General features: G+C 44.2%; 1 protein-coding gene across 3 annotated transcripts in view; it reads left to right on the top strand.

The window, feature by feature from the left end:
• COPB1 (coatomer protein complex subunit beta 1) overlaps positions 1-14,910 on the top strand; it is a 152,273-nt gene that overhangs the window by 46,365 nt on the left and 90,998 nt on the right. For all 3 annotated transcript variants that reach the window (XM_030201038.1, XM_030201040.1, XM_030201039.1), the window contains exons 5-6: positions 9,472-9,586; positions 11,517-11,609. In XM_030201038.1, coding sequence (XP_030056898.1) covers positions 9,472-9,586; positions 11,517-11,609 — 208 coding nt within the window. The remainder of the gene's footprint in view (positions 1-9,471; positions 9,587-11,516; positions 11,610-14,910) is intronic.

Below are 14,910 nucleotides of genomic sequence, written 5' to 3'. Positions count from 1 at the left end.
CCTAGAACCTCGTTCTTGCCCTGCACAGAACCTGCTTGAATACCTTCTGCACTTATCAGAGTCTGGCCTCAAGACCAACTCAGTAAGGAATCACCTTAGTGCGATTAGTGCTTACCATTATCGTGTGGAAGGTAAAGCCATCTCTGGAGAGCCTTTAGTCGTTCGATTCATGAGAGGCTTGCTTTTGTCAAAGCCCCCTATCAAGCCTCCTACAGTGTCATGGGATCTCAACGTCGTCCTCACCCAGCTGATGAAACCTCCTTTTGAGCCACTGAATTCCTGCCATCTGAAGTACTTGACCTGGAAGGTCATTTTCTTGGTGGCAGTTACTTCAGCTCGTAGGGTCAGTGAGCTTCAAGCCCTGGTAGCTCATGCTCCGTATACAAAATTTCATCACAACAGAGTAGTGCTCCGCACCCACCCAAAGTTCCTGCCGAAGGTGGTGTCGGAGTTCCATCTTAACCAGTCAATTGTCTTGCCAACATTCTTCCCCAGGCCGCATACCCGCCCTGCTGAACGTCAGTTGCACACATTGGACTGCAAGAGAGCATTGGCCTTCTTCTTGGAGCGGACACAGCCCCACAGACAGTCCGCCCAATTGTTTGTTTCTTTCGACCCTAACAGGCTAGGGGTCGCTGTCGGGAAACGCACCATCTCCAATTGGCTAGCAGATTGCATTTCCTTCACTTACGCCCAGGCTGGGCTGGCTCTTGAGGGTCATGTCACGGCTCATAGTGTCAGAGCCATGGCAGCGTCAGTGGCCCACTTGAAGTCAGCCACTATTGAAGAGATTTTCAAGGCTGCGACGTGGTCATCTGTCCACACATTCACATCACATTACTGCCTCCAGCAGGATACCCGACGCGACAGTCGGTTCGGGCAGTCGGTGCTGCAGAATTTGTTTGGGGTGTAAATCCAACTCCACCCTCCAGGACCCGAATTTATTCTGGTCAGGCTGCACTCTCGGTTAGTTGTTCTTCGTAGGTCAATTTCTGTTGTACCCTCGCCGTTGCGAGGTTCAATTGACCTGGGTTCTTGTTTTGAGTGAGCCTGAAAGCTAGGGATACCCCAGTCGTGAGAACAAGCAGCCTGCTTGTCCTCGGAGAAAGTGAATGATACATACCTGTAGCAGGTGTTCTCCGAGGACAGCAGGCTGATTGTTCTCACCTACCCTCCCTCCTCCCCTTTGGAGTTGTGTTTCATATTTTATTGCTTGTCATTCAACTGGCGGGAGCGGTCGCGCACGGGCGGGAAGACGGCCGTGCATGCGCGGTGGGCGTGCCCTGCGTGCCGACCGTCCCGCGAAGCCTTTTCCGGTTGGTGGGGGCTGCCGCGGACGTCACCCAGTCGTGAGAACAATCAGCCTGCTGTCCTCGGAGAACACCTGCTACAGGTATGTATCATTCACTTTACATAGCTATAATTCGGGTTCCTCTTTCCCATATGCATCACTTTGCACTTGCTCACATTAAACGTCATCTGCCCTTTAGATGCTCAGTCTCATAAGGTCCTCTTGGTACCCGGACAAAATAGCCCCGGCAAAAAGCTCCAAACAAAAAAGCTCCCGACATAATAGCCCCTGACATAACAGCCACTGTCAAAATGGCCTGCCCACAATATAGCCCTTGACAAATTAGCCCCCTGACAAACGGGCCCGATTAGGCTGCCCAGAATATGGCACTGCATTTTTTTCCTAATAATCTTACCTTGCCGAATAGGATAAGGTTGGTAAGACTAAGAAAATGATAGCCCTGACAATATTGTTTGTTTGTTTGTTTGTTTTTTTTAATTAGCATGTTGATGGAAGAATTGTTTTCTTAAACAGCAGAACAGATTATGAATACCAGTTGGTAGCTATAGGATTTTGTTTATTTACATATGCTCTATACAATACAATGCTGGTAGGAGCCTTTATCAGTGAAGATTTCACTTGTAATTTATCATTATTTTTTTGTGATGTGTTATTTTTTTCTAGAGGACTATTTTGTCAAGGGTTATTTTGTGGGAGGGGCCATTTTGTCAAGGTCTATTTTGTTACAAGGCTGTTTTGTTGAGGCTTTTTTGTCAGGGCTATTATGTCAGTGTTCCGGTCCTCTTGTAATTTTTCACAATCATCTTGCGATTTAATAACTTTGAATAACTTTGTGTCGTCAGCAAATTTACCTCACTAGTTATTCCCATCTCTAGTTCATTTATAAATATGTTAAAAAGCAGCGGTCCCAACACAGACCGCTGCGGAACCCCACTATCTACCCTTCTCTATTGAGAATACTGACCATTTAACCCTACTCTTGTTTTCTATGTTTTTTTTTTTAATGTTTAGAAGTCTTTATTGAAGTTTGAGAACAGTTCACGAACAGATACAACACAATGCCAAATAGAACACAAGTGTAAAATCCCCTCCCTGAGACTCTGAACGAGCCCCAAAGACATAAAGCTAGTAACTTGTTTACGCAAACAGTAAAGATAGCAAACAGAGTACTTCAAGAATTTATACCAAAGTTTTTCTTCCCCCTCCCAAATACCCCCCCCAAAAAAACATAACACAACAACAACCAAAAAGAAAGAAGAAGAAAAAAAAAGGGGGGGGGGGGAGGGCGAGGTCCCCCCCCCCACACCACCAGCCCCTCTAGTCTCTTCTCCCCTCCAGTCACAAGCTCTCAACATGAGCAATGTGACACAAAAGGTTCCCAGATGGCTTCCCATTTAGACAAAGTTTTATAACATATTGCCCAGAGTCTCTCCATTTTGCAAATGTACCATAGTTTATTTAACCACTTTACCAATGAAGGAACTTGAGGAGATTTCCAATGAGCAGCCAGAGTAATCTTGCTGCCAACATTGTATGCCTAACCAACAGGGACTGAGATGTAGTTAGACCAGGTGGTTTCTTTGGAAAAAAAAAAATTCAGGGGACCATTTGATAGGTTTTGAGAGCCACTTTTGAAGCCTTTATTGAATAGCTTTCTAGAAAGCACGAATCTTAACACATGACCACCACAGATGGCCCATAGTACCCCGTGGCCCACATTCCCTCCAGCATAATGGAGATGTCGTTGGAAACATGTGATGCAAGTGTGCTGGAGTCAAGTACCACCTATATAAAACTTTTACAGTGTTCTCTTTAAAAGGGACTGAAACAGAAATTCTAGATAAGGCACGTTCCATAGAATTCCATTCATCATCATCCATTGTCACACCCAGCTCCCGATGCCAAAGCAGACGATGCTCAACAGAGGCTTCACTAGTCTATGCTGATAAGTGTATAGGCATGAGATAAGGCCCCGCGTTCCCCTAGAGTCTTCACACAAGTCCTCCAGAAAAGAAGCCTCTCGTCACCTTATCTCTTATGGCAGCTGAAGAAAGAAAGTGCTTCACTTGTGTATAAGCATAAAATTCCCTGGGCGAGATAGCATATGTTATCAAATGGAATAAATACATCTTCATCAAAAAATTGACCCCACGTCTCCAATCCTCTAGAAAACCAATCTGAAAAAGGCCTCGGGTCAAGACCCAGTGGAAAAAGGGGATTAAATAACATAGTAACATAGTAGATGACAGCAGAAAAAGACCTGCATGGTCCACTCAGTCTGCCCAACAAGATAAACTCCCATGTGCCATTTTTTGTGTATACCTTGGAGAAGAGACGGCTGAGGGGAGATATGATAGAAGTGTATAAAATAATGAGTGGAATGGATCGGGTGGATGTGAAGCGACTGTTCACGCTATCCAAAAATACTAGGACTAGAGGGCATGAGTTGAAGCTACAGTGTGGTAAATTTAAAACGAATCGGAGAAAATTTTTCTTCACCCAACGTGTAATTAGACTCTGGAATTCGTTGCCGGAGAACGTGGTACGGGCGGTTAGCTTGACGGAGTTTAAAAAGGGGTTAGATAGATTCCTAAAGGACAAGTCCATAGACCGCTATTAAATGGACTTGGAAAAATTCCGCATTTTTAGGTATAACTTGTCTGGAATGTTTTTACGTTTGGGGAGCGTGCCAGGTGCCCTTGACCTGGATTGGCCACTGTCGGTGACAGGATGCTGGGCTAGATGGACCTTTGGTCTTTCCCAGTATGGCACTACTTATGTACTTATGTACTTACCTTGATTTGTACCGTATAAGTCTGCCCAGCACTATCCCCGCCTCCCAACCACCGGCTCTGGCACAGACCGTATAAGTCTGCCCAGCACTATCCCCACCTCCCAACCACCAGCCCTGCCTCCTACCACCGGCTAAGCTTCTGATCATGTTCATTGGCATCGTCTGCTTTGGCATCGGGAGCTGGGTGTGACAGTGGATGATGATGAATGGAATTCTATGGAACGTGCCTTATCTAGAATTTCTGTTTCAGTCCCTTTTAAAGAAATGCTAACGGCGTGAATTTCGAGAGAACCAGGTAAGGCTTAGCAAATAAACTATCCCAATAATAAAAAGTGGTAAGTATCGAAGGGCAAACATCACTACTAACGGAACGATATCTCCTGGGAAGCCACATAGACAGACGCAAAGGGCATACTCCCGCAGAAACCTGTTCCAGACCTATCCATTTCTTCTGGGGGCTTGCGAGGAACCATTCAATGGCAGCCCGAGCCTGAACTGCTTTGTAATACCAAAATATATTCGGTACCCCCAGACTACCCTCTTTCTGGTCCCGATGGAGCACATTTCTGGAAAGCCGTGACCGCTTACTGGACCAGATAAAGCGAAACAAACGATTCTGGAGACCCGAAAGAAAATCACGCGACAAACGAAGTGGAAGAACCTGAAAAAGATACAGCAAGCGGGGTATCACATTCATTTTTAAAGTAGCAATTCTGCTGAACCAGGACAGCTCAAGGGAACCCCAAACCTCCATGTCTTTGTACAGTTCCCACAAAAAAAGGGGGGGGGGGGATAATTGGCAGAAAATAATTCAGAAAAATTCTTAGTTAAATGAATCCCCAGATATCTAATGCCCCAGGTAACCCATCGAAATGAAAAAGGCTGTTGTAAGGATGTTAAAATCGGGTCCGGAACACCAGTAGCCATAGCCTCCGATTTAGTCATATTAAGCTTAAATCCGGAGACTGATGAATATTCATCTAGGAGCTGGATTAGGTTAGGCATAGAAAGTAGCGGTTTAGTTAAGGAAAGTAAAATATCATCTGCAAACATTGCCAACTTGTATTCCTGGTCTCCAACCACAACACCTGAAATATTAACATTAGAGCGGATAGCGATAGCAAGAGGTTCCATAACCAAAGCAAAGAGCATGGGTTGAAAGAGGACAACTTTGTCGAGTACCCCGAGACAAAGGGAACATAGGAGAATTGCCCCCATTTATTCGAACGCATGCTCTCGGGGAATTGTAGAGAGCCTGAGTCCACCCCCTAAATTCCTCTACAAATCCCAAACGCTCCATAACACCAATCATAAAAGGCCAATGAACACGATCAAACACTTTTTCAGCATCTAACCCCAGGAGACACAAAGGAACATTAGATTTTTTAGCTACATGTAACACATTAATCGTGCGACGAACATTGTCCTTGGCCTGCCTCTGAGGGACAAACCCTACCTGGTCAGAGTGGATTAGATTTGGAAGTACCTTTGCTAACCTATTTGCAAGGACCTTAGCTATGATTTTGACATTGGAATTGAGAATGGATATAGGACGGTATGAAGCACACTCCGTTCTATCCTTCCCAGCCTTCGGAATTACTGCTATCCAGGCCTCCATCGTGGAGCTAGGTAGAGCCTCTCCTCCCCATATACCATTAAGAATTTCAACCAAAAGAGGAGCAAGCTCCCCTCTAAAGGTCCTATAGAAGTCATTTGGTAATCCATCCAAACCAGGAGCCTTCCCGGAAGGTAGCTCCTTCAAAACTTTGGCAACATCCTCAACCTTAATAATGCCATCTGAGAAACTACTTTGTTCCACTGATAGGGAAGGAAGATTCTGAGCTGCCAAGAAGGCCTCAATGGCCTCTGGCCGAATCTTAGAATCCGCAGAATATAACGACTGGTAGAAGGACTGAAAGCGCTGTCGAATCAAAGAAGATTTAGTCAACAACCCAGATTTCCCATCTCCAATCCTCAAAATAGTGCGCTCAAATCGTTGCTGTCTCAGTTTAAGGGCCAAAGAACGACCAGGTTTATTTTGATTGAAATAATGAAGCTGTTTTTGTTGCTTTTGGATAAAGAGTAGCTGATCTGAGTAGATATTATCTAGTCTTAACCAGAGAGATTGGATCCTTCTCATGACATTAATTGAAGGAGAGGACTTATAAATGGCCTCTAACTGAGATATTTGCGAAATACAGTCCGACACTTTCTGCCTCCTCGCCCTAGCCCGCGAGCTTGCAACCTTTAAGAAGAACCCCCGTGTCACGGCCTTTAAAGCGTCCCAGACTATCCTCAAAGAGGGCCCCGAGTTTAAAGTCAAGATATTCCATCAAAATGGTTCGATATTTTGCTACAATCTCATCTTCTTTTAACAAGGACACATTCAAAGTCCACCTACTATCTCTATCTTCCTTACATACAGATGGCAACTGAACCCAAACCGGAAAGTAATCCGAAATAGTTGTAGGGCCAATATCTGAAAGACAACCCCCCTGGATCAACTTAATCTAGTCGAGAATAAGAATCATGTGGGTGTGACTAGAAAGAATAATCCCGTACCCTAGGGTGATGTAATCGCCACACGTCAGAGATGGCCAAGCCCTGAGCCAACTCATCAAGCGCCTTAGAGTTGGTAACATCAGATCCCGACACTACCCCTGACTTATCCAGAGATGGGTCAAAGCAAGAATTGAAGTCACCTCCCAGTACCAGTTTACCATAGGGGTCTGATTGGACAACTTTTCCGAGCTGAACAAAAAATTCCCCCTGTGATTCATTGGGCGCATAAACTGCAACCAATGTAAACGCTAAATCGTTCAATAGGACATGTAAAAGCAAAAACCTACCTGCAGGGTCCCTCCGAATCTTCAGCACTTGAACCCGCAAGGAAGAGTGAAACAAAATTGCAACCCCCCGTTTCCTCGGTGCTTCAGCCGCAGAGGCACAGTAGACATATGGATAATGATGATGAAATATTTTTCATGAGCCTTATTTAAATGAGTCTCCTGCAAAAATATTACATGAGGTTTATGGTACTGCAATTCTTTGAACAACTTTTGACGCTTCTGAGGAGAATTTAGGCCTTTAACATTGTACGTCAAAAACTTTAAATCTACACTCATTTAGACGTCAGATTGCATGCCAATGGTCTATGTATAACCTGGGACCCAAGGTCGCCAAACATGATGAAGAGCAAGAGGAGACAGAGAAAAAACAAACAAACAAAAAAACCCCAACCCCCCCCCACACAGACACCCCACCCCCTCCCTCCCCTACCCACCTCACCCAACCTCCCTCTTCCTCCCCCCACGAACCACCAGGCACCAAGACCCCCTAGCATAAAGGAATCCCTCTCTCCCACCTGGGAATATTAGAAGAAGAACACCCACCTGACCCCCAACGCCCCTGAACTACCCCCCAGTCTCCCCCCCCCTCCACCTAGCAAATACAATTCCTACTTCCAACATTCAACCTGTTCAACCCCATACCTCATACAACCTAACTACAAACAAGCAGCTCATATTTATCCTCTAACTGGCAGAATACTAAACAGTAGTACATGATGAACATACAGATTACTTGTGTAAAACTAGTGCTAATGCCCAGTCCCAAGAACAGCTCAGGTGTCCACTGAAGCTTTCTTAGCTTTAATCTCTACACGTTTCCATTGCTGAAGCTTAGCTCTCGCTGGGGCAATTTTATCAGTTGGTGGGGCCTCCGCCATTGTCAGTCCTTTGCCACGCAGAATCTTCCACACCTCTGCTAAGGAACGGAGCCTGTACCGCTTGCCCCCCGTTGTGAAGCACAGAGCAAACGGAAACGCCCAACAATAGGGGATCTTATTCTGCAGCAAGACATCCAAAGCTGGTTTCATTAGCCGTCTCCTATTTAGTGTATATTGGGACAGATCTTGAAATACCGTAATCTGCGCTCCATTATAGTCCACAGAGTTCACCTGTCGAGCCTGCTGCAAAACTTCCTCTTTAGTCGCGAAGGAGGCAAAACAAGCTAATATCTCGAGGTTTATTATCTACTCCCTTACCGAGGGCCCGATGAGCACGCTCGATAACCACCTCCTCCGAGCCCAGCAATTTCCCACACAACACCTTCACAATTGTAGGAACATCTTCTTTGTCGCCCACTTCAGGGACACCCCTCAGACGTAGATTATTCCGCCGACCACGATTCTCAAGAGCATCCATTTTGTACAGCAATTCATCATACTCTGCATCTAGCTTATCCAAACGGGACTCAGCCCCATGAAGGAGGTCATCATGCCCGTCCACCCTCTGCTCCAGCTCCTCAACTTGGCCCCCCAACTCCTTAAGATCCACGCTAAGCCCCTCAATACGGTCCAGTATTTCAGTCCGAGATATTTTAATCTCTTCCCGTATTTCTTTAAGGCATTTGGTCAATTCTTTAAAAAAACTGCCATCAGACACACCTATGCTCTCCTCCACTGCTGAAAGCGCTGAGTCAGAGTCCGAGCGCGAGACCCGTGCTGGAGAAACGTGGCGGCGCTGGGCCTTGCCGGATGAGTTGACTGGCTGCCACAAGCTCTCCTTCCTAACTGCTGACATTTCCGCTCTACAAACGCCCTCGACTTTGCAGCGGGACAGTAGCAAGTACCAGAGAGGAAAAAGGCACTTATATAATATGGATGGAGTCTAATAACGCTTATTAATGGTGGGGAAGCAACGGAGCATTGAATTCAGGCAGCCATCAGGTAGCACGACGTCACTTCCTCTCTGTTTTCTATCTTTTAACCAGTTTTTAATCCACAGTAGGACACTACCTCCTATCCCATGACTCTTCAATTTCCTCTGGAGTCTTTCATGAGGTCCTTTGTCAAATACTTTTTCTGCTTCATTTGCATGTTTATGGTAAGAGTTCTATTTACTATATAGGAGGCTATGATAATGGAAATAGGATTTGTTTAAGAAATAAGTCTTCTCATATCACTTTGTTTTTAAACATGGTTCTTGCAATTGGATCCAGTAGTAAATCAGTCACCTGGGATTTTTCATGTCACTTCAATGATGTAACTTCTGTTTTTTGGAATTGCGGTGATGGCTGAGTACAGGGGCATCAGGATTTTTATTTCTGCAATACCACTGAAAGACAAATGACTTTATTGCAGTGTTTAAAATATTAAAACAAAAAACTTTTTTTGGGTGCTGTGGACAAAATCTTATTTTTATATAGTGGTTAGTGTTTATGTCCATGAAAGGCTTTGGAAGAAACTTAGACATATTTTCTGTTATCCCAAACATTAGTGTATATTTTAAGTCGTTGAATTGTTTGTTCAACAAAGCTAATTCATTTTAGAATTGTTCAATAAAACTAATTTTATTCATTTTAGAAATTTTGAACATTTGATTCCTGATGCCCCTGAATTAATCCATGATTTCCTAGTGAATGAAAAAGATGCAAGCTGCAAAAGAAATGCTTTTATGATGCTCATTCATGCTGACCAGGTAAAAGTCTCAAACGTATTTTTTAAATAGTACCTGTATTACTCCAGGGAGAATTCTGCACCCAAAATAATAAATTTGTGCAAAATATTTTAAAATTATGCATACCTTATTTGACAACAAAATGTAATCAGCTTTTGAATGATTAATTAAAAATGCAGTAAAGCTTTGAAGAATTTAAATTTTTTAATCAAAATTCCCTTAGGAGTATTGTAAATAGTGAATCATTAGGTGACCCTCATACCTTCCCCCCCCCCCCCCCCCCCCCCAATATGTGTGCACAGCTCATTTTTCCCCTGTTCTGCACTGCTCACTCTCCCCTAACCAGCAATCTTGCTGACTCACTCCTTCTGTTCTCTGTGCTGTACCAACCCTTAGCACTTTAATAGTGGAACTCTGCCACCTCTTTTTGCGTCCACATGGGCTGATAGAGCTGCCTCTTTTTCTTTCCTGACCTACGCTGCCAACATTGTCATTTCCCTTTCCAGATTGTGTGTGAGAATTTACAGTTCCTTGCAAATTCTGTGGTGTTGCACACTTGTGCAGGACACTCACTGGAGTAATGTTGGATTTAGCATTGGCTTTAACAAACCCCAGTGTTTCCTGGCCATATACTAATAATCCCCTGTGCCCTTTGTTTTCACTTCTCAAGAGCTGCCAACAGATCAGGTTTCTTAGTATATTCTTAATGAATATGCACAAGAGAATTGCATACAGTGGTGGTAATAGGCATCCAGATCTTTGGTACATATTTAATAAGGATTTCCTGAAAACCTCACCTGTTGTCAGTCCTTGAGGATAGGAGTGAAGACCAAGACTTTGTACACTCCTTCAGCTGTGCTGCTGCTGATGACATCATCAATCTGCTCTTGCACAGGAAGGGTGGGGTGCACTAGGTGTTTTCAGTGCTGATGTAGTTGATCAGCTTGTGCTTCTGGTAAAAGTTCAGCCGTGTCCAGAGAGGGCAACAGCATAAACAACCCACTCACTGACTTCACCCATCTACTTGAAGCTCTCTGGACAATGAACAGCTTTGATAGGACCAGGAGCAGAAAGGGACATGGGCTTGGAGTGAGAAACTCACACCTTTCCCTTACCCTTACTCATAGAGCTAGCTCGTACAACACAACCATGCTTCGCCCCCAGTCAATCATATAGGACTGGAGGTACTTTTTATGCTGTAAGTGAGCAAATGCTCACTTTGTTCAGGAGTGACATTTTTTTGTTGATGCAAATTTCCTCAGATGTAATAGAAGAGTAACTTTTGAATAAAAAGTGGAATTGGATACAAAACAACATAACAAATGAAGCAAAATAAGTAGGAGAAAAGAGAGGCAATCCCTTTATCATTTCATCAGACACCAAAGTCTACCAATATGACCAGGAAAGAGCACAAACACTAAGGAGCAACTTACAGTCAGATTAATATATAGAGGAAATAGGTACACCACAGTAGCTATACTAAAAAAAGAGAAATTTAAAGGTGGGTGGATGCTCCAAGTGGAATATTATCGCTAAAAGGAAAAGATAACTCAGGATTTAAAGCAAACAGATTTAGAATACTTATTTCACAATGCATTTGCATGGATATTTTAGGAAAAAGATTGCACCAATCTAGGGCATAAGAACAGGAATTGTTGCCTCTTCTTTCATCTAGAAACACACACACATTATAGCTGAAAAAAAAATCTTCATATCCAGTTCTCCATTGGTTTCAAAAGTTAATGTAACAACTAAAGCAGGATATGGTTGTTTTGGAGCATTTTCAAGTTATCAGCATATCATCTTTTTGTGGGATTTCAAAGATTGTTTATGGGCCCATTGGTAATCCTTAAGTTTTAATTGAAATGCAGTGAATAACATATTTGGGAGGTGAGGGGGGTAGAACGGATTTTTCCATTACACAAATTGTTTATTGCTTTTGTCCCCTTAGGATCGTGCATTGGATTACCTGAGTACCTGCATTGACCAAGTGCAGACGTTTGGAGATATTCTGCAGTTGGTCATTGTTGAACTGATTTATAAGGTAGGTACTTATGCACAGATCAGTATAAGGGTAGTTGGATGTGTCAGATTTCTCACAGGATCACTAGGAAATTGGCAGAATTTTAAAATTGTGTATTGGTTTCTGTGGCATTAGACTTTTCAGCATTTGTATGCACGTATAGTTTTTCTCCTTTAATAGTTGCACTTAATACCACGTTTTCTTTGTTTACTGTTGTTTAATTGATCTCCTTGTCTTGTTTCACTCTCCATGTTTTGTGGTCTAAGGAAGAGTTTATAATTACTTGATTGAAATAATTCTTGTATTATTTTGTCTGTATTTCTGGCAAGTTATTTTAGTGCTTGTAAAATTAAATTCTTATAATTAAAAAAAAAAAAAATAGTTGCACTTATTCTTCTGAATCAAGCAACAGCACTACCTACAAATGTCCAGACATCATGTGGGAGATGTTTGGACATTTATTTTAGTTGATTCATTAGGAAAGGAATGGAAAGCAAAAATGAGGACGTTATAATGCCTTTGTATCGCTCCATGGTGCGACCACACCTCGAGTATTGTGTGCGATTCTGGTCACCACATCTCAAAAAAGATATAGAGGGGCATTTTCGATATGACATCTAAGTTTGAATTTGGACGTTTTACAAAAAACGTCCAAATCCAGAACAGGAAAGAAGGTAAATTTTCAACAAAAAAAACCCAGTCTATATTTCCCTTTTGAAAATACTGTTTGGAAAACCGTTTTGTGATTTGGACGTTTTATTTTTGGTCCATTTTCAAACAAAAAACGTCCAAAATAGAGGAGGCGTGGCTTAATGGTTAGTGAAGCGGGCTTTGATGATGGCAACATGGGTTTGATTCCCACTGCAGCTCCTTGTGACTTTAGGCAAATCAAATGCATAAGGGGCATTTTGGATATGACGTCTTAAGTCTGAATTTGGATGTTTTTGTAAAACGTCCAAAATCAGAGTAGGAAAGGTCTACAAAAAAAGTCTTATCTTTTCCTTTTGAAAATGCTGTTTGGAAAAACGCTTTGTGATTTGGACGTTTTATTGTTTGGTCCATTTTCAAACAAAAAACGTCCAAATGCAAAACATATAAAATACACAAGAAAATCTACAGTAGAGTGAAACCATCCACCTGTTCTAAGTGTGGTAAAAGCTTTGGTTGTAATGTAAATCTCAAAGTGCATCAGAAAGTCCACATGGGAGAGAAACCATTTGCATTTTATAGAGTCTGGTAAAAGCTTTGATCAGAAGGTAAACCTCACAATGCACCAGAGAATACACACAGGAGTGAACCATTTACATGTCCTGAGTGTGGTAAAAGCTTTGGTTTGAAAGAAAGCCTCACACGGCATCAGAGAATCCACACAGGGATGAAACCATTTACATTTACATTTCAGATTTATTTCTTAAAAAAAAAAATTCTTATATTAGTATTTGTTTTGCTCCTGTTTAAGTTTCCTTTATTTTTGATGTGGGCTGCTTTTAGGCCCTGACTCTAGTCAGGTACTCCCTTTTTTCATGCCTTCACCCCTTTTTCAGGCACCATCAAGTCATTAGATTTGGCCGATGAGGTCTTCCCGTCCATATCCACGAAGACTCCCAGTGGCTTCGAGCATTGTACCCAGTGCAACCGGACCATCTCGGGAAAGGACACCCATTCTTGATCTCTGCAGTGTCTTGGGCCCGACCATAGCCCTGCTAACTGTGTGCTTTGTCTTCACATGAAGAAAAGGACCCAGGTTTCCCAGGAGGCTCAATGTGAAAAGATTTTTGGAGCCAGGTCCGGTTTCTCGACATCAAGGTCGGCGTCGTCGGCATCAACGTCCAGTGTCTTACCAGCATCGGGAGCATCAGTAAGCGTGGTTTCTTCGAGACCTCAAGACACTGGGAGCAGTGTGGCATTGAGTGGGTCCCACCTGTCTCGAGGCCTCATGCTGTGCAGGCCCCCCCATCGTTGGACCTGATCCTGAGGCGACGTGAGGATTCAAGGTCCTCATCGGCACCAAGGAGCAAGGGTGATGTGCTTCAGGTGAAGGCCAAGAAGCACAGTCTATACAAGGTGCCGGGAGGTCCAGGATGCCGAGGGATTCAGCACCCGAGATGCACTGGCACCAGGAGGACCCCCCTCCCTCCATTCAGGAGGTGCCGATGCGCTTGTCTCCAAGCAGCTGAGAACCTGCTCCCGTATTGGCCCCAGTGGTTCTGCAACCTGAGCCTCAGCCGACGCCTCAGCTTTTCTCGATGTCGACCCTCGAGTGCATCCGGGCCTTGCTTCCTGAACTGCTGGATGGCCTCATGCAACGCTGTGTTTCGGGGCTGCTTGTACCTACCATACCTCCCACTGTGGCCCCGCTTGGCCTTCAGTCTGCGGTGTGGCCTCTGATGCCAACTGCCACCTAGGCCGGTACCCCCCTTGATGTCTGAGGAGGAATCTTCACCGGAGTCGAGTTGAGAGCCGGTCTCGACACTGCTGTCAAGGACATGGCTCCTCAGCGTCGAAGCAGGCCCGGTCTCGGACATCCCATAGGGCAATCTTATCCGACACTGAGGAGGATCCCAGATACTTTTCCTCAGATGAGTCTTATGGGATTCCTACTGAGCCCTCCCCACCACCTGAAAGGAGACAGTCACCCCCAGAGAGCCTGTCTTTCCCATCTTTTGTGGAGGTTGAGTCAAGAGCCAAGATGCTCGAGCTCCTGGCCTATACATCTCCTCCTAAAGAGGCTGTGATGGCCCCTTTCCACAAGGTACTTACGGCAGTCCTCATCAGGAACTGGGTGTCCCTGTTGTCCCCAAGAAGATTGCCACCCAGTATCGGATCCACTGTGTGCCTGGGCTTGTAAGGCCTCAGTTGCCACATGACACCATGGTGGTGGAATCCGCTCTCAAAAGAGCCATGCATACTAGGGACTACGCCTTGGCTCCCCCAGACAAAGAAGCTAGGGCCCTGGATTCTTTTGGGAAGATGATGTACCGGGGCTGGTGGTTGGGAGGCGGGGATAATGCTGGGCAGACTTATACGGTCTGTGCCAGAGCCGGTGGTTGGGAGGCGGGGATAGTGCTGGGCAGACTTATACAGTCTGTGCCCTGAAGAGCACAGGTACAAATCAAAGTAGGGTATACACAAAAAGTAGCACATATGAGTTGTCTTGTTGGGCAGACTGGATGGACCGTGCTGGTCTTTTTCTGCCGTCATCTACTATGTTACTATGCACTGAGGAGGTAAAAGCTTCAGTTGTATTGGGACAGGTAATTAGGGAATGTACACTCTTGCTGTGTAGTATGGAAAAATAGCACTCTGGTATTTAGATATATGT

This window comes from Microcaecilia unicolor, chromosome 4 (genome assembly GCF_901765095.1).
Source record: "Microcaecilia unicolor chromosome 4, aMicUni1.1, whole genome shotgun sequence".
NCBI classification, from domain to species: Eukaryota; Metazoa; Chordata; class Amphibia; order Gymnophiona; family Siphonopidae; genus Microcaecilia; species Microcaecilia unicolor.
This window is presented reverse-complemented; position numbering and strand designations above follow the sequence as displayed.